This window comes from Hyaena hyaena, unplaced genomic scaffold (genome assembly GCF_003009895.1).
Source record: "Hyaena hyaena isolate Hyena2069 unplaced genomic scaffold, ASM300989v1 scaffold_2, whole genome shotgun sequence".
Classification (NCBI taxonomy): Eukaryota; Metazoa; Chordata; class Mammalia; order Carnivora; family Hyaenidae; genus Hyaena; species Hyaena hyaena.
The window spans coordinates 9,020,149-9,046,790 of record NW_024080634.1 but is presented as its reverse complement, the minus strand read 5'-3'; the positions used below and the strand labels follow the sequence as shown (position 1 = coordinate 9,046,790).

The 26,642-nt window shown below is 45.7% G+C and overlaps 1 protein-coding gene across 1 annotated transcript in view; it reads left to right on the top strand.

The window, feature by feature from the left end:
- Nucleotides 1-26,642, top strand: part of DSCAM (DS cell adhesion molecule) — a 627,938-nt gene that overhangs the window by 521,228 nt on the left and 80,068 nt on the right. The window contains exons 17-20 of the mRNA XM_039229776.1: nt 5,439-5,679; nt 7,392-7,538; nt 13,912-14,067; nt 24,284-24,417. Of these exons, the coding sequence (XP_039085707.1) occupies nt 5,439-5,679; nt 7,392-7,538; nt 13,912-14,067; nt 24,284-24,417 (678 nt within the window). The remainder of the gene's footprint in view (nt 1-5,438; nt 5,680-7,391; nt 7,539-13,911; nt 14,068-24,283; nt 24,418-26,642) is intronic.

Sequence of the window (26,642 nt, the reverse complement as noted above, 5' to 3'; positions counted from 1 at the left end):
ATTAAGAGAACTGGTTGGCAAGTGAGATTTGCAATAAATCTGTGGGTCTGCCTTAAGTAATCCTTATTATATATTTTAATGTTTTATTTATTAATTATTTATTTATGAGAGAGAGAGAGAGCACGCGCACACACACACAAGTGGGGGGGGGGGCAAAGAGAGAGAGAAGGAGCTCCAGGCTCTGAGCGCAGAGCCCAACATGGGGCTCAAACCCACAAACCTTGAGATCATGACCTGAGTTGAAGTTGGATGCTTAACTGAGCCACCCAGGCGCCCCAGGTGATCCTTATTATAAAAACATGTAACCCATCAGCTGGCTAAGCAAGTGAACAAACTTTCTGGAATACCGGTTGTAAGAAGGAAAATAAAAAGGACAACATTGTCCAAATACGTTGGCTCTTCGAATGCTATTTTCTGCTTTCATGGGGCCTGGAAAATGGAGCCAGACCCTTCCAAATCCTGCCTGGACCTCTCATCCTGATGCAGGAGCCACCATGCTAAGTGACCACATGGAAGCCAGCTCTCCAACTTGAATCGAAGTTTCACAGTGCTCCTGAGGCCTCCTTCTGTACTGGCTAATCCAAGTCTCTGATCAAGAGCTATACGGTGATTCTGCATTCCGGGCATCTTGTCTATCTTTAAACCTTTCCCATTAGCCCTGTACCCAATCAGATTATAAACCTGCAACTGAGATCATTCCTACCCATCACTTTTGTTGAGCCTCATCTGTACTCAAAACCATTCTCTTCTGCATCTACAGTAAGTAACATTTTCTGAAAATGTCCACTGTCCCGAAGCCTTGTTTTGGACAAGTGAATGGGTGAGATCTCAAACATGCTTGTGGGAATCCTTATGCACTTGGAGCTTGCATTCACGTCCTTGGAAACCAACGTTCAATATGGAACAGTGGCCACAGGAGGGTATGGAAGTGATCAGTTCTTGCTGAGCTGATGGTGAACCAGGGAGTGCCAGCGGAGGCTGAAGGCGGAAGAACTTGGATGGGCGCAGTCGAAGGAAACCGATGAGCTGGCTGTGGAGAATGAGTTGGGTTTTGACAGAGGAGGGAGAAAAGCAGTCTCTGATGGGGACTCTCATGAGATGAGGAAATCCAAAAGAGTTAGAACTTCCATGCTAGTTCAAACAGCCAGAGAGAATCCTAGGTCACCAGGAACATCGAGGAACACGCAGTGTTAAATCTCAGCAACAGGTGCAGCTGAGATCTGGAGAGAAGGGACATGATCAAAGTGGTTTCTTAGGAAATTTGTCTTCTCCTAACCTGCAACCCAGATTCAAAGTATGTTCAAGATCTCTACTGATTTCCTGTTTTTCGTTTCTTCCGCCATTAAATCCATTCATTTAGTTTCATTAAACAAGCAATTGTCTTTAACCCATTTTTTTTCCAATCACAGTTTGATGCTAATTAACAGCTAGAGAACCGTATTCTAAAACCATCTTCCATATTGGGATTTCTTCTTTACACACATCTACCTTTATCCCAGGTAAACACATGCTCCAAGGCTCAAATGTTTAAAGCATCATCCCGAACAAATTTTAAACTAAAGGGTATTACATACTAACTTGTCTTGGGATGATGGGAAGCCCATTGCCAGGCAAATGGATTCAAGTGCCACCACCATTCCACACCCCCGTCCCTGCTGGCTTTTGCCCATTCAAATCAGAGAGGATCTCCAGGCTCACTTTCAAAAACTTTGGAATGTGCACTGCAGTCCCTAACATTTCATATTCTGAATGTACAAAATTCCTGTATCTATGGATTTTTTAAAAGACGGGAGTTTTTCAGTGTTTCCAATGATTTCTTTAATGTAAACACACCCCTAAGTTGAAATCTTACTTTCAGTGTGCAAAGTAACGATAAAACATAAACTCTGCCTGATGTAGTGAGACTTTTGGCTTGCTTTTGTGCATGAAAGCAATACTTTCTCTTCATGTGATTTATTAAATGTTTCTCTGATTAAAAATGTCTATCATAATTAAGCTAGTTAGAATGTATTTTCACCCGTGGAAGGGGAAAAAGGAAGGTTTCTCCACCCTACCTGTGCAGCCAGATCACAGACATGATTAATCTCCCAAACCCAGGAGCTAAAAGTCAGCAAGCAGGTTCCACTAGTTGTGAAAGATTTAGCTAAATCGGCGTCTCCTCTGTGTAAGCATATTCAGATGGACATTTGCCTTTATTCCTTTCTCTCGATTTTTGACCTAACGCCATAACCCCCATACTGTGACCCTGACCTAGTGTCTGAGGAGGTCATAAACCTACACAGGAAGTCACTTGAAAAATCAGAATAGTTCATGGGTATAAACCTAATCTTAAAAATATATATTATTTATGTTTGGGTCACTGTATTTAACATTTTTTTAATTTAATGTTTATTTATTTTTGAGAGAGAGACAAAGCCTGAGCAGGGGAGGAGCAGAGAGGGAGACACAGAATCCGAAGCAGGCTCCAGGCTACGAGCTGTCAGCACACAACCTGACGTGGGGCTCAAACTCAGACTGTGAGATCATGACCTGAGCCGAAGTCAGACACTTAACCGACTGAGCCACTCAGGCGCCCCATACTGTATTTAACATTTAAAAACTATGTGAAATATATGTTTGCACATATAGGTGGATTAGGAGGAACTTAACAGAGGACCATGGGGGGAGAGAAGGGGAAAAATAGTTGGGGAGAGGGAGGGAGGGAGGGAGGCAAACCACTAGAGACTCTTGAATGCTGAGAACTGATGGCTGATGGGGGTGGGGGAGAGGGTAAGGGGGGTGATGGGCATGGAGGAGGGCACTTGTGGGGATGAGCACTGGGTGTTATATGGAAACCAACTTGACAATAAATTATTTAAGAAAAACAATTTTTTTAAACTATGTAAAATGAAGTATCTGTTTTAAATTTGACTTATAGATGACTCTTATAGGGAAATTACTTTTATTAATTAATTAAATGACATAAATGCAACTCAGTGGTTGTGATAACACAATTCCCATGTCATCAAATTTTCAAAATCTAAAATCTTTAGATTTAACTTCATGCAAAGTGAAAAGTCATAGCTCATCACTGGAAAAACAAGATTGCATAGAGATATGCTTATAAAAAAGGGCTGAGCTCTCGTGTCGGGCTCTAATGGTGCTGACTTGACTATAAACATAGTAGTTTCCATGGCTGTTTCATCGATCTCTACCGGATGGATCTATGTGTTTGCCTGAAATCAGACTGGTTGTTGAGGAAGACAGCTGCAATCCAAGAAAACCAAATATGAGGAAACTTGCTTTAAAAGATGTGATTTTACTGTGTATAGCTCAGGCTAACTAACACTCAAACATAACCGGCAGCATCTAATCCCACTGGGAAGGTGCCTATTAGGCAGTTCGTAAATATTTGCTGAAATTCATTAATGCTACTCAGAACTTCCTTCTGCCTTCTCCCAGTGTGGACGCCGCTGCCTCCCATTTTGCCCTTGATGAAGGACCAGCCCCCCAGGCAGCCCTACCCTATCTGATCCCTAGCCCCCATTCCTGGCTGCCCTGTGCCCGTTCCTGGGCACCTCTGCTCTCCTGCGGCCTCCCAGCCGCTCTCTGCTGGCACCGCACACGGCACACTTATCTCTGAGGCCTGAGCTCTGGCCGTCCCTTCAAGCCCACGGGGGTGGCCCCTTCCAACTGCTCTGAGTTTGCCACTTTCCGGATGCCTGCTGGCCTTCACCTCCAGTGCTGGACACTCAACACGAGATTCTCTCTGGTTTCCTAAGTGTTTACTCCCTCTCTCCAGCCGGATTGTCAGTACTTTGGGCACAGAGCAAGTCCTCATCCTCCTGAGAGCTCTGAGTCCATGGTTTGTAGTGAAACACAGGCACACACATACTCACATGCACACACATGTAGTCACATGCATATACATGTACTCACATGCACACACAAGCACAACACAAATACATACTAACATACATACACACATGCACACACAGATGCAACACAAATACATACATACATACTTGCCCACACACATACACACATGCACTCACATGCACATAAGACATAACACAAATGTGCACACATAATCATACACACACTCACATCCAAGCACATGCATACTCACATGCACACACATACATAACACATATGCATACACGTTTCTACACACATACTCACATGCACACAGATGTAATGCAAATGTGCATGGTACGCACTTGCACACATACATACACATGTACTCATGCACATGCACACACATACATAAATATGCACACACTTGTACACATACACACATTCACATGCATACTCACATTAACTCACACATATGCATAGACATAACACAAATATGCACCCACACACTTGCACACACTCACACACAAACACACATGTACTCACACATATGCACACAGACAGCACAAACACACATACACGCATCGCATACATACACACATGTACTCACACATATGTACACGCAAACATAATACAGAAACATACGTACACACTTGCACACACACATCTCTTGACTGCCTGAAAGTCTACAAAACCTTTATTACTTTAAAGCTTCACCGTTGTCTTGCTCTTATAATTGTAAAGAGTTTGGTTTCCTTTAAAAATCCAAGATGTTGGCTAACGTGTTCTGTTTTCGACTCGGCAGACCCTCTGTCATTAGCAGAGACTAGCTAAGTATAGCCTCACCCCTGCCCAGGTTACATCAGCATGAAATGACTCCAAAATGATTTGTGCCTTAAGGAAAGAGGTCTGCCTTCTCATAATTGGTGGACCCCTTCACACACAGCTCTCAACTAGAAACACCTTTATCCTGGAACATTCCATTAAAGTGTAAACTCCACGAGGGCAGGGACCTTGTTTTAAAAAATCATTTCTGGGGGTGCCGGGGGGGGCTCAGTCGGTTAGGGTCCAACTCTGGCTCAGTCATGATCTCACCATTTGTCAGTTCAAACCCCGAGTTGGGCTGTATGCTGACAGCTCAGAGCCTGGAGCCTACTTCGGTTTGTGTGTCTCCCTCTCTCTGCCCCTCCCCTGCTCACGCTGTCTCTCTCTCTCTCAAAAATAAACATTAAAAAAAACTTTTAGTAAAATAAAACAAATAAAGAACCATTTCTGCTCCTGAGTGCTAGAACAGTCTGGCTGAGCAGCTCTTGCTCAATAGATGTTGCCGGGTGAAGATCGTTGTCCCCATGTGATGGCTGGGGGACCCGAGGCACCACATAGGCACTTGGTGTTTCAGACCCCCAACCCCCGAGGAAGAGTACGTGGCCAAGGGCAGCTGTGCATGAGTTCATTAACATCCCTGTCTCGACTCGCATTAGGACACCCCTGCTTTCATCCCCGCGGCCCTCCGACTGTATCTGCTTCCCTAAGAGGCAGTGGTTGCTGGCTTCCTTCCTGTCCTTCCTCAAGTTTTCCTTAGTGTATTCTTTTCTTCTCTTTAGGCTCCCAAGAAACATTTGCAAAACGGGATTATCCGCGGCTACCAAATAGGTTACCGCGAGTACAGCACCGGGGGCAACTTCCAGTTCAACATTATCAGCATCGACACCACCGGGGACAGCGAGATCTACACCCTGGACAACCTCAACAAGTTCACCCAGTACGGCCTGGTGGTGCAGGCCTGCAACCGGGCCGGGACAGGGCCTTCTTCTCAGGAAATCATCACCACCACCCTCGAGGATGGTAGGTTCTGGAGGTGGCCACTCGGGCCTTTCCTTGCGCAAGGGTTTGCTCTGGTCTGCTCACCACCCTGGCCCCTGACAGCCTGGCTCCTCTGGCTCTGCCATCACAAAGGTGCCGGGGTCCCGGGGGACTGGGGGTTCCAGGGAGACTTGCCTTAATTCACTCGCCGGCTGCACGGACTGGGTCTCACCCTTGACAGAGCTTGACTGAAACGCCCAAATCTGTTCCTCTCCAGCATCTCATTCATTCTAAGCAGGAGATTTGGGCTTTTCCCGGGTGAATCCAAACCTCTCCCTAGCACCAACCAGGATATAGAATAATCCGATTTTCTATGAACTTTTCCAAATCAGTGTTAAGGGGGATCTTTCTTTCCTTCCTTCTTTCCTTCTTTCCTTCTTTCCTTCTTTCCTTCTTTCTTTCTTTCTTTCTTTCTTTCTTTTTTTCTTTTCTGCCTTCTTTCCTTCCTTCCTTTTCTTTCTTTCATTTTTCCTTCCTTCCTCCCTTCCTTCCTTCCTTCCTTCCTTTCCTTCTTTCTTCCTTTCTTCTTTTCTTTCCTCCTTTCTTCCTCTCTTCCTTCCTTCCTTCCTTCCTTTCTCGCTCGCTCGCTCGCTCGCTCTCTCGCTTTCTATTTTTAACCACTCTGGACCAGAGAAAGGAATGAGCAGGCATCAGGGAGCAAATCTCATGGTGACCAAGCACCCCCTAGTGACCACGAGGAGTTAATCCATCCTTCTCCCATGCTTCCCAGTAGTGCTTGGAAAGCAATGGAGAACTGTGTCCAGAGGCCCAACGTTAGGGGCAGAGATGAAACAGGGGCTCATTGTCACACTAAGTGTAGATTTTAAGGCAGCAACTCTGCACTGCAGTGACCTCCTGTGTAATTAGCCATGAGGGCATAGGTGTGAGGAGGCACGTGGGAACTTGGCATCCATAACTTGTGACCCTTTTTACAGGGAGAGAAGTCTTAGAAAGCCAGGAACCTTAAAACTGGGATTTTTCTTTCTGACTCCATGATCTTTGCAGTCATGGTTACATATGCGTTTTAGTTTTCACTTCAATGCTTGTTTTACTGATATGTGTGTTTCTGTTGATACTTTGTCTCTTCTCCAGCTAGGCCATTTAAGCTTTGCATAAACAGTGTGAAAAAGACCTCAGATATCCCTCTGGCCTCCATCTTAACCCATTCTCTCTCTTTCCTTTGGCAGAACGTTAGAGTTTTGAAAGGGGAGGCTGGCTAGGCAGAGGGGGACAGTGAATAAGCTATGATGACTTGTCTGCTTTTCAGCACTTTTCAATAGCTACACTTCCAATTTATATGCCGGATGCTGCTAAATACGGAGGGTCACTTGCAAGAGTGATGGGGAAATGAATCAGATAAGCAGTGGTGTTTTACTCATGCAGTAAAATCTGAAGTGTTCCCCACTTCCCAGTCCGGGGCCAGCCTCCTTCAAAGTGAAGTAGTTAACTTGGAAAGGGAGACCATGGAAGTCTGTGAGGACACAGGCATAAACTCACGTTATTTTACATTTTACAGAGTTAAAATATTTGCATAGGGAAATGGTACTCTTTTTTTTTTCCCTTAATTTTGTGGATTGAGTGTGATTTTTTCTTTTGCTTGCACGTTGCAATGTTAAACTAATGTCGCTTATTCGGTGTTGTTTGGCCAACTAAACCACCCACAGTTATTACAGATTCTGATTGTTTAATTTCAGTGCCCAGTTACCCCCCTGAAAATGTCCAAGCCATAGCAACATCACCAGAAAGCATATCAATATCCTGGTCCACACTTTCCAAGGAAGCCTTGAATGGAATTCTCCAAGGGTTCAGAGTCATTTACTGGGCCAACCTGATGGACGGAGGTAAGAAGGCTAAAAGAACTGTGAGTTTGCTCCCAAAGGAGGTGTGCTGGGATTCGCCGACCCCACCCCCCTCAACGTGGGATTCAGGCTACCGAGGGCATATCTTTATCAACGGACACAGTCCGTTTTCCCCAAGTCGTTCTGTTCTTACCTCTCCTCTTAGGCTCTCACGGGTGTATACAGCTGTTTAAAACATCATGTATCTTCAAAAAGCTGGTTGAGGTAACAGAGCGGGTGGCATTTGGGAAATCTAGGCATGGATGCATTTTCCTAGATGAGTATCTATGCCAACCCTCCACCTCTGCACGCAGCACCAAGGTGTTGATCTGTATCTAGACAGTTCTACGTGACCTGTATCCTAAAAGGTTGACCTCTCCCAATTTCCTGATAGAATTCAGCAGGGAAACTTCTTGTGTGCCTGTAGCTGACCCAGGAGAGGGTTCAGGAGGAATGTGGAATATTGTTATTCCTCATGAGGAACCATTTAATCCAAAATCTCCTTGACTTTTTCTCCTTTTCCTTCCCCACCTCCTGTTTCTCTTCCTCCGTTCTTCTTGTTTCTCTGTGTTTGGGGTTTTTTTCTTCCAAGTTATAGGACAAAATCCTTCTGTTGGTTTGGACAAGCCTCTGAATGAGAGCCTGCTCAGGTAGAAGTGAGGCTGGGGCCAGAACTTTCTTGGGGAGAGTACCTCTCGGTGTGTCTGCTTTCATCCATGAACAAGATAGACACACTCCGGCACCGCAGCCCTCATGGGCAAGCTCCTAAGGTCTGCATCCCTAGGTCCATGTGGCCCGCAGCTGCCTCCTCCCCTTCTGTCCAGTCCCCAGCCTCCTCCTGCACCAGGGCAGGGGTGCCTCTCCTCTCGTCTGGGGCTTCTTTGAGCCCCTCTGACTGCATGTGGCCTCCTGGCGCATGCTCACCTCTGAGTTTGGGCAAACACAGCCGGAGCCCCCAGATATATCCCACCCTCGTTCTGGCCACCGGAGTCTGCTCTGCCCAGCAGGTGGCTGTCCCCACCCAGGTATACAGAGCACACAGGACCTCGGAGGCTGCAAGGGGCTCTAATATTGGTGCCACAGTAAAGAAAGGAAGACACGTTGATAAATAAGCTTACTTCGCTCAGTAAATAGCAGTGTGGGAAGCCCTAGTTATTTATATCTGCATCAGGCTTGCTTCTCATGGCTTAGGACCAGACCCAGTTTGTATTAATGGGATGGTAAGTGCAGCATTTCACACGGCACTGGGCACTGGAGCCATCCCGTCGCCTGCTCCATCCGAGGCAGGCACGTTAACTGAGTGCCTACTGTGTGCTGGCCTCGTGCTAGACCAGTGAGCCAGGAGGAATCTAGTGAACATAGAACCACAGCTCGGTTAGGCACAGCCAGCCTCACAGAGGACAGATCCACGTAAATGATTCTTTAACCACCTCACTCTCTTGTCCCCCCGCCAAAAAAATCTTTTTAAAATCCCATAGAGGTAAAGTGTAGAGTAATAAAATTTGTACAAGTATCAATTCTGTTGACACAACATCATGCTATATCATCGTTTTTACTTCTGGTCTCTCATCCTCCTCTTGAATGAGAAGCAGCTAGAATCCCTTAGCACACTCACCCAGAGGCCGTGTGACCCTGAAATTATTTCGTTGTTCTTCTTGTTGGAAATATTTCCAGAATCCTGTGGTGACGGCCCGTCTATATCATCTGTGGCTCATATTTGCTAATATTGCCTATCAACCCCTTAGCTCTGCAAAGGGTAATGTGGTGAATATAGTTTTCCTGACTTGACACTTTTAAGCTTTAAACACTTGAATATTCAAAAACATGAAAGCCTTTAAATAAAGACTGCTTGGAAATGCGTACGTTCCTGAAGATGCTTTTGCTCACGGTATTAAGATCAAAGTGATGTGCTTAACGTCTAATGTAGGAGTTCTCCACTTAGTCTCTGAAAGATGAGAAAGAAACCCTTAGAGATATAAACCTGCTATGAACACTCACTCCTTACCTGCTGCTTATAAGAAGTGACATTTATGAATTAGCAGGTAATTCCACGGATTACTGGTGCTTCCGCAAAAACTTCTCGGGCTGTGGCCCAGGCTCCCGCAGACTTAAAACATTGTGACTGTGTAAAGAACTGGACCCGCTAACCCACACCCCCCCCGACCCCCACACCCCCACTCCCACACTCCCACACTCAGACACACACTCACAGACTCATAACACTCACACATACACCTGCTCACACTCACAGATACACACTCACGGACTCACACACAACCCTCACACATATATCCGCTCACACTCACAGGAACACAGAGAATCATTCACAAGCCTCACAAGCCTCACACATATATCTGCTCACACTCACAGACACTCGCAGGTACAGACTCACACACAACCCTCACACACACACTCACACTCATAGGCACACACAGCACTCACGCATACATCCGCTCACACTCACAGGAACACAAACTCACAGACTCACTACCCTCACACATACAGCCACTCACACTCAGATACTCACAGGCACACACAATGCTCACAATACATCTGCTCATGCTCACAGGCACAAACTCACAGACTCACATACAACCCTCACACATATATCTACTCACAGACGCACACACACCTTCACACATACATCTGCTCACACTCACAGACACATGCCCACAGGCACACACACTCACAGACTAGGAGACAGATTGTTACTACCACTGTGATGAGCACTTGTCCCAAATACTTTCAAATATGTGCCTCAGAAAGCATTTGTTATTGTTAACATGATCAGATAATATATCTGATAGGGCAGGCTAACCATCCAATCAATATACTGGTGAAATTTCTGAGTATCTTATAATCTAAAAGCTCAGTGCTTTTCAGGACCTCACAAAGCTGTTTGTCTGAGATTACTAGAAAAATTGTGCCCATTGAAGTCACATTTCCATATGGATCTGAACCACTTGTCATTTCTTCTGTTTTTCCTCAAGATAACACAGTGGATTCTGAAGCAAGGCAGCATTTAGGTGCCATCCGGCGGTTAGCTTTGGTGGCTGGCTTCAGAAATGTTATTTCCGCCCCTGTCTTTTGCCTTAAAACCCTTTGAGAATGAGGGAGGGCATCAACGCAAAAAACAATTTGTTTTCAAACAGAAAGTTTAAAAAATATCATAGTAGAAACGATACCTCTAAATTCACTTCATGTATTCATTTCATGTAATTTTATTCATGATTTCACCTGAACGTTCTTCTTCAGTTCCTGTTTCTTTTTTTAATAACCCTGTTGAGGCTGTAAAAGGTAGATGATAGAAACACTGCATAAGCCATAAAATAAATAACAAGAGCTCACAAGAATGGCAAATGAAGCATGCTGTTTTGGTTGGGCTTTTTGTCATAATTTTCGTCTCCACTTTCTGCAGATCCACTAATCATCGAGTGTCTGCCAGTCAGGAACATGCCCTTCCCCTTCGGTCAGTGAGAACGAGGTGCACATGTGGTGTGTAGTAGGAATCTCCGGGGGGTGGGGGGTGATCTTGAGCTGGGGATCTGGCAGTCACATTCCTGGTTCATGAATAAATCCGTTCCTCAAAACAGTATGAACCCCGATATGAGTAAACACCCAAGGGTTCATTCTAATCTGTATCGTGCTTCCTGAGTGGATGGAATTCTTCTGTTTTGATTGTTGTTTTCTTTAAAGCGATGGGGACGACCCCTCTTGGCCACCCTTTTCCCCGTCACTGTCTCTCATCCAGGAATCGCACTGACAAATCTGCACCTCTTTCTCCCGCAGCAAATGACTGCGCCTGCTTTCTCCATGACGGAGAAGCTCCTGGGCCCTTCTTAAAGATAACAATTTTTAAAAATAAAAGCAAAAACCCAGAGTCCCCGAAGGTGAAATAATTTAGACAAGGTCTCATAACTAGCTGCTGGCACACAGCCCTGTGAACCCCAGTTTCCCTGGCACGCGTGTGTGCGTGTGTGTGATCTTTGGCCAGCACAGAAATTCCTAAATCTGAAAAGATCTTGATGACATCTACACTTAATTTTTTCCCATTAGCATTTGAAGTGTTTACCCTCGTCCGATTGACCCCCATTGGATATGTTTAGGAAAATGAACATTGCAAGGGAGTAAATGGTATGAAGAGTCGCCGGGCAGACCCTTCCTTCAGGACAGACTTCCTCAGCCATCCGGCCTGACGGCTGTCCACTCTCTGAATGTGCGGTGACCCCACACACGAGCAAGTCTCTTTTTACCTTTGTAAGCCATCTCCTGAGGCTTCCAACTGTGGCTCCGAAAATGTGCACACTGCTGACCTCCCCAGAAGACACCAGGCCAGAGACCCCTCCCGGGGCCTGCCCTCCTTGCCCACTTTCTCCCCCAGCGAAGCATCCTGCCGCAGAGCTGCCCCACAGGCCGCTCAAGGCGGTGACGGGCCTCTGGCTCACGTCCAAGTCTACAGCCGGGTCTGGCCCAACATCCCTCACATCCCCTACAGCCCTTACCCCATGCAAAGGTCCCAGAATGTGCGTGACAAGCCTTGGCCACCCCATGCGTTATTTTAGATTCAGCTTTTCTCCTACGTCCAGCTCAATCTTGATTCTTTGAGTGACAAAAACCAAAAAGACACTCTGTGGTCTTCCTAATCACAAAATAGGTGCCTGTTAATTACCAGGGAGCAATCTGTGCAGTACGTGAGAAGGACAGAAGGGAAGAAAGACAAAGAGAAGGAAGAGAAAGCCATGCTGGTGGGGAGCTCACTAATCTGGCCGACTTGATGTTTTCGCTGAGTGACCGCAGCAGAGCATGGAGACCAGGGTCTGTGGACATGAGGCCATGCACTGTGGCTCCACTGCCCACACTCTGAGCCACTGCGCTAGGCTCCATGACCTTAGGGAAGGTACCAACCCTCTCCCTGCCTCGGTTTCCTCGCCTGTAACATGAAGGCAAATAATAGGATTGGTATGCTGGTTAAACAAGTTAGCATCTGAAGGTCAGAACAAGCTGACCCTTAAATGAGCATGGAGGGGATGGTGGCGACTGAGGGAGAAGTGGACAGACATCCAGACAGCCCTACTGTTTGCAGACTGTATGCACAAGTGCACAGGTGGCCTTCGCTACAGCCAGCCACCCGACAAGCAATCCCTCCTGGACTTGGCGCCCCAGCCTCACAGGCAGTGCCCATACTCCAGGGCTGACTGTGCCCGGGGGTGAGCAGTCCTCAGGTCTCTCTCTCCTGCACCAGCTTCTCTGTAGGTGGCTCATTTCAAAACCTAGAACACCCATGGAGGTAGTTAACACATCATTGTAAGTTTTCGCAAATTGCCCTGTCTCATATGCCTAAGAAGGGAGAGCAAAACGTTCCATCTCTGAGTATTATTAGCTGATCCCACTCCAGAAAATGAAGCATTTTTAGCTAACACCAAGTTTCTGACACATCAGTGTGTTAATTTGGCAAGGATTCTGGGGGGAAGGGGGTTCACTCCAGGTAAGAGGAGCGGTTTCCTGAGCCACTTCAGCTCAGCTCAGATACCTGAGAAGTTAGATACTTAAAAATACATGTACATTAAAGTAGAATTTTTTGTTTGTTAAACAAAAGACAAAACTCAACTTGCAGAAGCGTCTCTTTTTTAAATATTTTTAAACGTTATTTCTTTATTGGGGGAGAGAGAGCATTCTCAAGCAGGCTCTGCACTGTTGACACAGAGCCTGATGTGGGGACTCGATTTCAGGAATGGTGAGATCAGGATCTGAGTCGAAACCAAGAGTCAGATGTTTAACAGACTGAGTCACCCAAATGCCCCTGACTTGCAGAAGTTTCTTGATGAGCAATTAGAAATGCACCAGCAGGGGCACCTGGGTGGCTTGACTCCACTGAGCATCCAACTCTTGGTGATGCCTCAGGTCATGATCTTGAGGTTTTATGGGTTCGAAACCCACATCAGGCTCTACGCTGGCAGCACAGAGCCTGCTTGGGATTCTCTCTCTCCCTCTCTCTCTCTGCCCCTCCCGGATTTGTGCTTTGTCTGTCTCTCTCAAAATAAATAAACTTAAAGAAGAAATGCACCTGCAGCATGAGCCACGCACAGCCCCAAGCATCTGGGTTGAGCGTGGGGGGAGGCGCCCCTGATCGGCTGCTGGCCCTGGCCATCGGGTTGGATGGTAACACTTGGAGTGACTTGCTCTGTTTTCCAGACGAACGTTCTGCCCGGTGTTTTGTGGCAGTTCCGGGTGAATGAGTGCCGGCGCCACATGCAGGCTGTGCGCGGTCCCTCTGAGCGATCTCAGGGTGTGACAGCTGGAGAGAGAGCTCCAGGGCTGGCCAGTGAGCATGGCACACCCACAGCCGGTCACCAGATCCTGTTCTCTTGTCCTCCAGAGCTGGGCGAGATTAAAAACGTCACCACAACGCAGCCTTCCCTAGAGCTGGATGGGCTGGAGAAATATACCAACTACAGCATCCAGGTGCTGGCCTTCACCCGCGCGGGCGACGGTGTCAGAAGTGAGCAGATCTTCACTCGGACCAAAGAGGATGGTAAGAGACGAGGCAGAGGTGGGTGGGACTCCAGCGGACACACAGGCCCCCACAGAGTGACGGTATCCCGGGCAGAGGCCAGTGTTGGGAGGGCTGGGCCCTGGAGCCCAGTGTTCCTCCGTTGGACTGGCCTCGACTTTGCTCTGAGCAAACCTTTTGCTGCCCTCCCAAAATATTCTAGCTCAATTCAGACCATTGACTCCCTCTGTCGCCTTTGTTCAGTGTATCCTTTGTCCCTCTCCCTGAGCCCAGAGTGTAGGCTCTGATTATTTCCATCCTTCCACTTGGAAATTATGTAATGGTCTAATCATATTATTCTGTACCAGCTTTAGAATCACTTTAGAATATATCCTTAATTTGAGATCTTCATATTAATCGTTTTTAATTCCTTAGAAGAATTCATAACGATTTAGTAAAATCTTAAATCATGGCTCACTTCAGTTCAGATCATTCATTCTTGCCATTCCACACAATCTGGACTTGGTGGCATGGCTATTTCCCCAACATACAAAAACTGTATGGCAATTGGTTTTATTTCTAAGGGGTTTTTTTAAGTTTATTTATTTATTTTGAAAGAGAGAGTATGTGGGAGGGGCAGAGAGAGAGGGAGAGAGAGAATCCCAAGCAGGCTCCACACTGTCAGTGCAGAGACCGATGCTGTGAGAGCATGACCTGGGCCAAAATCAAAAGCCAGATGCTTAACTGGTTGAGCCACCCAGGTGCCCTTTTGTATTATTTTAGGGGAAACTCTGAGGACGCATATGAAAGCCTGTCTGAAGAACAGCTAAAGTTCTTTTCTTTTTAATGTTTTATTTATTTCTGAGAGGGAGAGAGAGAGAGACAGCATGAGCAGGGGAGGGTCAGAGAGAGAGGGAGACACAGAATCCAAAAGAGGCTCCAAGCTCTGAGCTAGCTGTCAGCACAGAGCCCGATGCAGGGCTTGAACCCAGGAACCATGAGATCATGACCTGAGCCGAAGTCAGTCGCTTAACCGACTGAGCCACCCAGGCACCCCTAAAGTTCTGATAAATGTTATAGCAACAGTGAGAAAAGCGGTCTCCACCTTAAGAAAGGAAGGAGCAACTGATGTCCGATGATACCCGTGTGGGACTTTCCAGACTAGAGCACAGGATTGTACCAGAGGTAGGGTCAGGATGCGGTACCACTGCACCGAAATTCTGTACAGAGTTTGGCTCGCCAAACCGTTCTGTCTTCTTTCCAAGACTCTACTCCAGGAAGCTGGGCGGGGTGCAGAGGGAAGGTGTGACCTCTCTTTGGTAGGTTTGAGACTTATGCACCTCCATGTGGAACATCAAACACACTGTAGTCCCACCCAGATCTGTCCTGTGGAAGCCCCAGGCTCAGAGGCCTGGATGGACTCTTTCTTCAGCCTTTTCCGTCCCCTAACAAAGCTTCTCTGACACCCACAGCATACCATCTTTCACCTTACTCTCTGCCCTCACCTCTACAAACCCAGCCCTTCTTCCCCACAACTGGTCCCATCCATCTATGCTCACACTTTATTTTCACTGTCTCTGTAGCCCTTCTTGCTTTATTGTGGGTACATACAAATTCATCCTCATTAGCTTTAGCTTTTCTAGAACACATAAGCAGTTCTTTCCAGGAATGTACAGGCGTCAGCCAATTCTGCTCAAGGAAATGGATTATTTAGGGCAGCCTGAGGTCAAAATGATATGCCATTAGAAAGTCACACATTAATGGAGAGATCTACAAAGCTACATCCTAAGTGAAGCAGGTCATAATTTAGTTTTTAAAAATGCAGTAGGCAAAGAGCTGTGTCTAGAAGCTGGCTCTGTCACTTGCTGCTCATGGGACTGTGGGCACCTTACCTAACCTTCTCCAAACTGATGTACAAAACTGACATCATAATCAGACTGCACAAAGTTAAGATATAAAAAGTCAAGTGATGTCTGCAAACACCTAGCCTGACACATAGTGGGATGGTTCTGACACTAGATGTTTGATTATTTGATCTTCACTCCTTCGGAGTGGGGGCGGAACATTCTTTTGCATTGCTAAGCAATAACACAAATGTCACTGGAATTATTATTTAAAGAGCAAATTGATCAGCAACATAAATTTTGACACCCGCATTTTTCAGAAAAAGGTACCGAAATCCATTAAGAAGGGAAGGCTCCCCACAGCTTATTGACCCATAATTTTGGATCAATTGTTAATTAATCCTCCTCTTTTAGAAACCATAGGGTTCTCTCACAAAACTTGACCCTGACACCTAAGGTCTAAATTGTTAATCAGTTATTCTCTGCTTTTATACTCAATGCTGATGGTATATGGAGGTTCCATTGATTGTAAAGGGCCCTGCGCTCCCCCAGGAAGGAGGTGAAGGATCCCACTGGTGCTGTGTACATTGCAGACAGAGATGCAGGACTGAATGTCAGTATTTACTTGGGATGAATCACCAGCATTTTCAAAGCAAAGCAGAGTGGAGATTAGGTAGAAATCGAGAAAAAATGGTATAATAAGCTTATCTCCCAGATGCACATGAAAAATTCACTAATTTGAAGTAATGAAGAACTGTGCTAGTCACCATTATTAGCGCAATACCTAATGTAAATAGGCACTTGAGAAGTTGATAGAAATGAATGCAAGGCGGTGTCTAATTCAAAGAAGGGACAGGGCTAATTACCACAGAAGGAATGCTTAATCAGATTGAGAATACACATCTTTGTTTAAACTTCTGCTATAGAATCTTACGGTTTTCAAGTTTGGATTAACCTGTCAGATTCAATTAAATTATGTAAGACTGTGGATAAAATTCCAGTAAAATAATAATGGCCAACAGTCATTAAGTTTTTCATCAGTAAGGCACTAATCTAAGCACAGATTAAAGTGTCAGTGTTTATTGATAGTCTCACAAGGATAGAAATATTTATACACAGACACCAAGCATTAAATTTGGCTCTGTATGCCCAATATATTTCTTTTTTGTTAAGAGCTGTAGTAATTTTCTTTTAGAGAGAGAGAGAGAGAGTGTGTGTGTGTGTGTGTGTGTGTGTACAGAGGAGAAGGAGAGAGAGAATCCCATCCCAAACAGGTTCCATGCTCGGCACCGAGCCCCATGCAGGGCTCGATCCCATGACCACAAGGTCATGACCTGAGCTGAAGTCAAGAGTCAGATGCCCAACTGAGCCACCCAGGTGCCGCAGCCCAATACATTTTTTAAAAAATTTTTGTTTATTTATTATTTTTGAGAGAGAGAAAGCACGTGAGCAGGGAAGGGGCAGAGAGAAGGGCGTAGATAGAGGACCCAAAGTGGGCTCTGTGCTAATAGCAGAGAGCCCGATGCAGGGTTCCAACTCACAAACCGTGAGATCATGACCTGGCCACACAGGCTGAGCCACCCAGATGCATGCATACTCCTGATACATTTCTTAAACAAGGTCCCTCAACCCCCCAGTGTCAGGAGCCTTAGAGTTTAAGTTGTGTTATTCAGTCACTGATCATCTTTTTTTTGTTAATATTTATTTATTTTTGAGAGACAGAGACAGACTGAGTGCAAGCAGGGGAGGGGCAGAGAGAGAGGGAGACACGGATTCTGAGGCAGGCTCCAGGCTCTGAGCTGTCAGCACAGAGCCCGATATGGGGCCCCAGCTCATGAACTGCAAGATCATGACCTGAGCTGAAGTTGGACGCTTAACCTACTGAGCCACCCAGGCGCCCCTTGGTCACTGATCATCTAAAGAAGGAAAAATGTATCACTTTCTAATAAAAATTACAAAAATAAAATAAAATAATAACTGAAACTAGATTAAATAAATAAATCGAATCAAAAATTAGAACATTTTTTAAAAGTTTACTTCTGCCAGGGATAATTTGCAATTGAAATGTTTGCTCAGAGAACAAGTTTCCGGTGTCTTCTATAGTTACTTAGCCTCTATATGGATTCTTGGGCCAGTAGATATGTTCTTAAATCTGTGGACATATTCTTGGGTCCATAAACATACTCTTGGGCCCAAAGACACTGCCTTAGGCCTATGGACATATTCCCAAGGTACATGAGAATTGCTCAAGCTTCAGATTCTCTTCCTGGGACTGCTCAATCAATCAGAACTTGTACCTTCGTTTTTCTGCAAGAACACAAAAGATTATTTGCTGATCTCGCTTTCTGTTTTTGAACACAAGATAGCTAATTCTGAATTCTAAAGGGTTTGTGAAATCCTAATACCATTTTATTTGCTGAGACTATAATCTGGGCAAAGCCGTGGGGAAAGAGAACTCAAACAAAACAATCTATTAATTTTCCAATTGTTATTTTTATTCTGCAGGCGTAAGGTAGTTTCCACCCTGATCCTTTTCTGCAAAAAGTAAACACTATGTGTGTATAGAGATGGTTGTGTTTAAGTTCAAATATTTACTGAGTACATTACTAATGCACATAACTCTGTAAATCATTTTCTATGCTAAGAAGGCTGGCGGGAGGTGCAAAATGTGGTCTTTGCTTCCCCACCCCCCGCCTCTTGACTAACAATCTCTTTGCGGGGGGCCATCTGAGAGACAAGAGTGGGTGAAGAATAAACAGACATCAGGCCAACTCTGAATCCTCGGGGCCCCCAAATCTTGAGCCATACGTTCTCTTGGAGGCATAGATCATATGTTCTCAGGCGATTGTGTGATCACTCTTCCGCCCATCTTAAAAGCAATGGACTCCATGGGTGTCTGTCTGGTCTGTTTGCTTACCCACCAGAAGCGCTGCCCCCCAATAGACTGGTATCAAGTGCATGGCATTGCTGGGCTCTGTGTGGTAGCAGGTACACCCATAGCACAGCAGACCAGGGCGACTTGGGAGGCCTTCCACCATGAGGATGTCAGAGCTCCCTCCAATGCAGTGATTCTCATGCAGGTTCCCATGACATCCCTGGGCTCCTGGGTGGGCTCCACAGGTGCCCAGTTGGGGGGCTTTACACTGCACGCTCTGTTTCAAGGAGAACCACATCACATACACCTACTTGTGCTATGTACTGGTTCCCCCACATGATGCCATTGTAGGGAAACGATTTTGTCTCCTTTGAAGAATGTCTAGAAGATACCGCTCTTGTAAGAGTAAAGGCCAGAAATGTTGGCATCTTGTGGAAATGGGAATGAAAGAGCGACGTGTGCCTCGCACGCCCGTGATGACAGCTCCAGTTGTGGATGGTTCCATCTAGCACCGTGCAGTCTGCACACGGCTCAGGGGGACCTCGGGGTGGTGTTGGGCTCAGCTGGGTCTGGCTCCCATGGCAGATCACATATGCAGCAGCCTAGCACACGCGTGTGCTTGTGTGTGTGCACGCACACACACCTGCTTAAGCCTGATCAGCAAAACCAGAAAAGTGATCGTGCTGTTAACTGGACTATCTGTGTGTGTACTTACACTTCAAATGAAGGCAACGTTTTTTCAACACACTGACTTTGACGCTTTGCATTAAGATGCCTCATTAAAAGGCCCGAACTATATGGATTCATTTTCTATGCAGTATAATGCATCACCTGACACCTAGTGCTTGAAACCGCACAAATTTCTTGTCTCACCATTTCCATGGGTTAGGGGTCCAGGTCCGGGTCAACTGGGTCCCTGGCTTGGGGCTTCATAGGATGAAATTGAGGTATTGGATGGGGCCTTGGACTCATCTGAGGTCAGATTCCCCCCACTAAGCTCACTGGTTGTTGTCAGGTTCCGGTTCCTTGTGGGTGTAAGTCCAGGACCATCTCTGCAACTTCCAGAGGCCAGCTGATGTTCCCTGTCTTATGACCCCTCCACAGCAAGGTAGTTCGCTTCTTCAAGACCAATGGGAGAGCCTCTCTACTGCTTCAAATCTCTCTGACTTCTTCCATCTCTGACGTCTAGACCCTCTTGTAAGGGGCTCCTCTGATTAGGTCAGGCCCACCCAGAATTATCTCCTCTTGGTTAACAAAAGTCAGTTGATTAGTACATTAATTATATCCTCAAAATCCCTTCACCCATGTAACATAGCCTGATCGTGGGGGTGACCCAACCATCATTGTGACGGGCACTCCCACATTCAAGGGGAAGAAGTTATACAGTATGTATATCAAAGGATAAAAATCTTTAGCGCCATCGTAGAAATCAGTTTTCTATTCATTTAAAGTATCTGCATTGAGGATTAGTATGTTCCAGATACTGGCCCAGGCACTGGAGACACAGCAGAGAACAGGGTGGGCATGACAGGGCTTGCGGGCTGCTGGAAGAGATAGATATTTAAGTGGATTCTGACACGTACCATGAAGGAGAAGGGTATTAAGAGGGAATGTGGGAGCCCTGACTTAATCTAGGCTAGTGGTCAGAGAAGGGTTTCTCAAGAAAGTAATATTTGGTAGAACCTGATAGATGACTAAGGGTTGTGAAGGAAAAAAAGGAGACTGGGGAAAGATTTCAGACAGAAGGAACCCAAAGACCCTAGATCATCATGTGTCAAGGTCCTGGGTAGGTAAGAATGCCACTTCCAGAAACCTAAAAAGTAGTCCAATGTTGTAGAACAACACTAAGCCAGAGGCGGAGCCCAACTACTGACCATGTCCACATGGAGGTCTAAAAAGCTCTGTTCCTTACACGTCTCCTGGGAGGGGTAAGAGAGAATTCTGTTTTGCAACCAAGAAGATAGCTGTGTCGTTTCTTGTAATGGGGTAAAAGAGGAAGGGAGGTTTGGAAGGGAAGATGGTGATCCTGGTTTGGGACTTGGGAGAGCTGTGAGATACCTGTGAATCAGATTGGAGATATCAGTGGCAATTGGATATGTGAGCTATAAGAGCTTCTGCAGTACAGAAAGGAGATGTAGGCAAATTGAGGAATATAGAAGAAATGGTTTTCCAGAGCTGCGTTCTTTACTTCAATTAAATCTAAAGTTAGAAATTCACTCAATAATGGCTAGGAATTTGTGAAAACTGCCTAAGCTTGCCTGTACTTCCGTTGAAAAGAAAAATCAGATTACCAAAATGTATTCTGATGACTAAGAGGAATGTTTTAAGAAAATATGTCCCAGACAGACCATCCTACACCATCTCTGTTTTCTGCAACTCAACATCTGGTGTTTATAGTTCAACACTGGGTCACAAAGTAAAGCTCAGGATCCTTTACTGATGCACAATGTAAGGAAACGATGATTGTCATTACAAATGATAGCTAGAATTTATTTGGCACCTGCTGAATGCAAAACTCCATTTAAATTCTTTAGATGAATTATCTTTCATAATCCCAGCAATAAAATTGTAAATAGGTACAATTATTCTTCCAGCTTCATAGATGAGGAGACTAAGGCTTGTTGGAGAAGTTAATGAGTTTGCCCCAGACATGGAACTAAGTGGTAGAGCTGAACAAAAGTCCTTGGTGGGGCTGCCGGGCTCATACCTGTAACCGTTGTGGTATGATCCAAACCAGAACTACAATTTAAATTCTAACTCTTAAGATACTGGCTCAGTGATGCAGAAAACTTTTCCAGAATGTCTTGTTCCTCAAAGTTTCTATGCAGTCATTCCTCTGTTGTATAAAATTCTAATAACCCTAGAAGGAAAGATTGCACAAGATAGATCAGACATCAAGTGTATGAAGAGTCAGATAGGGATTTATGTGGTAAATGCCCTTTGATCTTATATAATCAAGACAAGTCCATGGAAGTAATCAAATAAAGCCAGGAGTCACTAAATTATATACTGACCAACAGACACACCTTAAACTTGTAACGTCCTGCCTCTGAACAGCTAGGGAATTTAGTTTCTTATGCTACTGTAGTGTTTGGCTTTGAACAGGCTGGGGAAGCACATTTTGCCCTCTGAGTTAGAGATGAGTGAGGGAAAACTTTCTCAGTCTTCAGGGACCACTCTTCCTTGCTCAAAACACTTTGTAATGACATCTCTTTTGGCTCAGGGGAGGTACAGAAACACTTTTTATGAGGATGGATTTTTGTGTCAAAGATTTGTAGCTTGTATAGACAACAAACACCTCTCTGTAAACCATCTGAGAAGGAAGGAAATGGTGCTAGCAATATTAAGCATAATTTGGGAATGAGACCAAATGCATGTACTCCTTCTCTCCATCTTTCTGTTTTCCAGGTTGAAGAGGGAAGATGGTGTGAGGTGAGCAGGACATGGGGATAAGAAAAAAGAGCATTAAAATTGCTATAGGATAAGACTTAAGGATCTTGCTTTGTTCCTCATTGATCTAACTGTCCATCTAGAGGGTAGTGCCCACCTTGATGGAGGCCTGAAATTCCAAACAATATACGTCCCTTGTGCGCCCCTGGAGGAATCTTTGAGTCGTTTCCTGCTCCATAACAACAAAACTGCTCACTAAATATTTTTGGAGTTGACTACGTGTCTCACAGTTGTGATCATAACTCTTCAAGGTCAAAAGAACAAAACTAGGAATCACCATGAGAACTAACTTGGGTGTGGTATCGCCACTATTTGAAAATATAAAATCTTGGGATCAGCTTTTGGCAAGTCCTGCTGATGCAAAGGGTCTAGAAAAGAGGACACAAGTCAGTGATGACGGCTGGATTACTAAATCCTTGGGAACAAGGCACTTCTGTCCTGAGTCTGGAGGGTACTTGTGCTTAGGTTTCCCATTGGTGAGGGTAGTAGCCAAGGCATCCCCAAATCTGGAACCTGGTTCAGACCCGCAAAGGCTCCTCCTGAACGCCAAGGGTAGAGAGGACTTGTGCTTGATATTTTCACCCTAAAGGATGTTCCAGATTCTCCAACACTGTCCATTCCTTCTGTAAGGCAACCAGCTGGCGTTCATCATGCCCAACATTCCCTCTGGCCATCTTCTTTCTAGAAGCCCAAGGGCTTGGGGACAACAACCACTTGAGTGGCAGCTCGACAGAATTCAGTCATGCTTGTTTCTACCTTGTTTGTGACAATTCTACCTGTCACGGTAATGTGATTTAATTAAATCTCCAAACCGATGAAATAGCAGTGCCAAAGAAAGCTGTTTCCATGACAATTAATGGGAATTCTTTGGAAAAGCTTTCTTAAGGGTAAGTTAAATAAAGAAGGTTTGGCTAGGTTTGGGCCAAGACCATTGAGAAAGATGATACACATGGCAAATATCGAGACAAACAGATTTTTAAAAAATCAACCACGAGTTGTTGGTAAATGGCATCACGCTTTACTCCAGGGACCGAATAGAAAGCCTCCCGGGAAGTCAGGGGCTTGAACTGAAAGGATTCGTTCTGTTGAAGCAACAGTTATCCATGGCACTTGTTAAAGAGGGACAGGCAGACTTTATTGAGGGGACTGCTGTGAGGTGTAGGTGTGGGATTGACCTCGGTGGGGGTTTGTGGCAGAGGAAAGAGACTGGGCTCTGACTTCACATACAACAAGTGGGAATTTACAGCCAAGGCGTGGAGGGAAAGGGTGGGGCCATGGGTGGAGGATTACTGACAGGAGACTTCGGGGTATGAGGCATTCTGACTAGAGCGATCAAACAGGACTTTTGTTGAAGGCTCACAAGGATGATCAGATAGTACCCGGGTGTGGTTGAGAATGAAGACTTTGATCATGTATCAAGTGATGCGATATTGAGGGGATTCTGGCTAAACAGACTTAGCAGCATTCTTGCTGAAATTAGGCTTAGAGGATAAGCCCTTGGACAGGGCTGGTGTGGAGAGCAGGTCACTCATCAAAGAGAGGCTCTGTCAGTTCCTAAGGCTGCTGGAACAGGACACTGCAGTGGGAGGGCTTCAACAGCAGAAATGGATTATTCCGTGGTTTTTGGAGGCCAAGGAGTCGAAAATCACAGTGTGGGTCAGGTGGGCTCCCTCTGAGGGCTGTGAGGGACAGTCTGTTCCAGGCTTCTGCCCTGGGCTTTTAGGTGGCCATCCACCCCCTGTGTCCTTCCATTGTCTTCTCTGTATATGTCTTTGTGTCCACATTGCCCTTCTTTTTTCATAAGGACACCAGTCACATGAGATCAGCGCCTACCTAATGACCACAGTTTCACTCAGTCATCTATACAGAGACCCCTTCTCCAAGTAAGGTCACCTTCTGAGCTTCTGGGGGCTGGGGCTTTACCATGTGGATTCCGAGGGGACACAGTTGAGCCCACAGCACTGACCCCTGAGGAGCTGGCCAGAGAGAGGGGCCGGGCTTGGCCGGAGCGGGGGTCGTGTTGGGCAGAGTGGGCCTGAGCGCCTGGTCGGAAGCCCCATCGCTATGACTAAATGCCCGGCTATTCCAGTTCCAGGTCCGCCTGCGGGAGTGAAGGCAGCGGCGGCCTCAGCCTCCATGGTCTTTGTGTCCTGGCTTCCCCCTCTCAAGCTCAACGGCATCATCCGAAAGTACACTGTATTCTGCTCCCATCCCTATCCCACAGTAAGTTGGTAAATAACCAAATGCCTTTCAAGCACCTTCTAGAAAACAAGCTGCGAGTGCTCGTTTGGGACAATTTCATTCCTTTGTTTCCCGCCTACTTGGACTTTTCCAGTGGTTTTATTTTTCCCTTGTTGTCTCTCCCACAAAGCAACATCCTCATTTACACCTCATTTGAAAATACACTTCTGAATCATTATAAGGGACACGGTCGTCTAGAATTATTGTTTATTTGGTGACTTCCCACAAAACTGCCAGCTGGCTTCTCAAAGTCAAAACCCAGAGGTCTTAATTGTGCCTTAATTGATAGTCAGTGGACAACACCTATTGATTTTGCTGTTGGACTGTCATTAGGTGCCCTCCGGGCCCTCCCTGCCTCCCTCATTCCCTCTGACCTTTCTCCTAGCCCCCACCTCCCACCCCATCTTCCTGCCGGGCCCCATCCCCCACTGAGGGGAAGCAGGCAAGCTGCTGTTGGGCCAGAAATGAGGGCCTGTACTGACGATCTGTGACCCTGACAATTACATAGTCTGCCTCCTTCATTGAGACAGAATTAAAAGAGTTAGCATAATTAATACTTCAACATGCTGTATTTATTAACATTAATATTATTACTACCAAGTCATAATTATAGAGCTAAACTGTTTCTTAGACCAGATACAGAAGCATGTCCAAAAGGGAAATTTTAGAGAAAAAGAAAGCCAAAGTAGGACAGCAAAATGCATGCTGTCTTCACAGGAGTATTTCTGGGGTTTGTACCATGTCATTCATCTTTCTGTTCCCCTGGCTGGGGCAGAGAACTAGCCATGCATAGTCATTCAGTAAGTGTTTGTGGAGTGAATACACAGATTAATTTTTTTTTTTTAATGTTTTTTTTATTTCTAGGAGAGAGAGAGACAGCGTGAGCAGGGGAGGGTCAGAGAGAGAGGGAGTGACAGACTCTGAAACAGGCTCCAGGCTCCGAGCTGACAGTCAGCACAGAGCCCGACACGGGGCTTGAACCCACGAACCGCGAGATCACGACCCAAGCGAAAGTCGGACGCTTAACCGACTAAGCCACCCAGGCACCCCTTAATTTTGTTTTTTAATGTGGTAAAATATCATAACACAGAATTTGCCATCTTAATCATCTCTAAGTGTCCGGGTCCATGGCATTAACCATCTGCCTCTAGAATTTTTTTTTTTAATCTCCCCAAACTGAAACTCTGTCCCCAAACTGAAACTCATGAAATACTGATTCCCCATTCCCAGGTCTTTCTAGCCCTGTGATCTGCCATCCCACTTTTTGCCTCTGAGCCTGGCTACTCTAGGGACCTCATATAAGTGGAATCATACAGTATTTGTTCTCTTGCGCCTGGCTTACTGCACTGAGCAGAATGTGTTCAACAAACATGTTGTAGCAGCTATCAGAGTGCCCTTCCTTTTTTTTATTATTTTTTATTCTTTTTTTAAAATAGTTTATTGTCAAGTTGGTTTCCATACAATACCCAGTGCTCATCCCCGCAAGTGCCCTCCTCCATGCCCATCACCCCCCCTCCCCCCACACCCATCAGCCCTCACTTTGTTCTCGGCATTCAAGAGTCTCTCGTGGTTTGCCTCCCTCCCTCTCCCCACTATTTCCCCCTTCTTCTCCCCCACAATCCTCTGTTAAGTTCCTCCTAATCCTCCTATACATGCAAACATATGGTATCTGTCTTTCTCTGCCTGACTTATTTCACTCAGCATAACACCCTCAAGGTCCATCCATGTTGCTACACGTGGCCAGATGTCATTCTTTCTCATTGCCATGTAGTATTCCATCGTATAGATAAACCACATCTTCTTGATCCATTCGTCTGTTGATGGACACTTAGGCTCTTTCCATGTTTTGAGAGTGCCCTTCCTTTTTAAGACTGAATGATATTCTCGAACTAATGTATTCATTAATTCTCTAGTTAAAGTGCTGCATTTTCCAAAGTCTAAAATCTGCAGAGGACCCCAAGCACCCCAGACAGTGAGCATGATTAACGCTGGAGAGACGGGGAGAGCGTGTGTTCAGCTCACAGGGGTCCACTTCTCTGCTGGAAACTTCAGCAGCGGCACCTCCGGAGCTGAAGTGAACATTTAAATGTAAATGGTCAGACTTGGGCTCCAGAACTTTCTTGTGGATTCCTTCTTTGGTTTCAAATATGCTGTTAATTCTCACTTGCTGAATCCTGCTGTCAAAGTGCAGAGATGCAGAGCTGTGT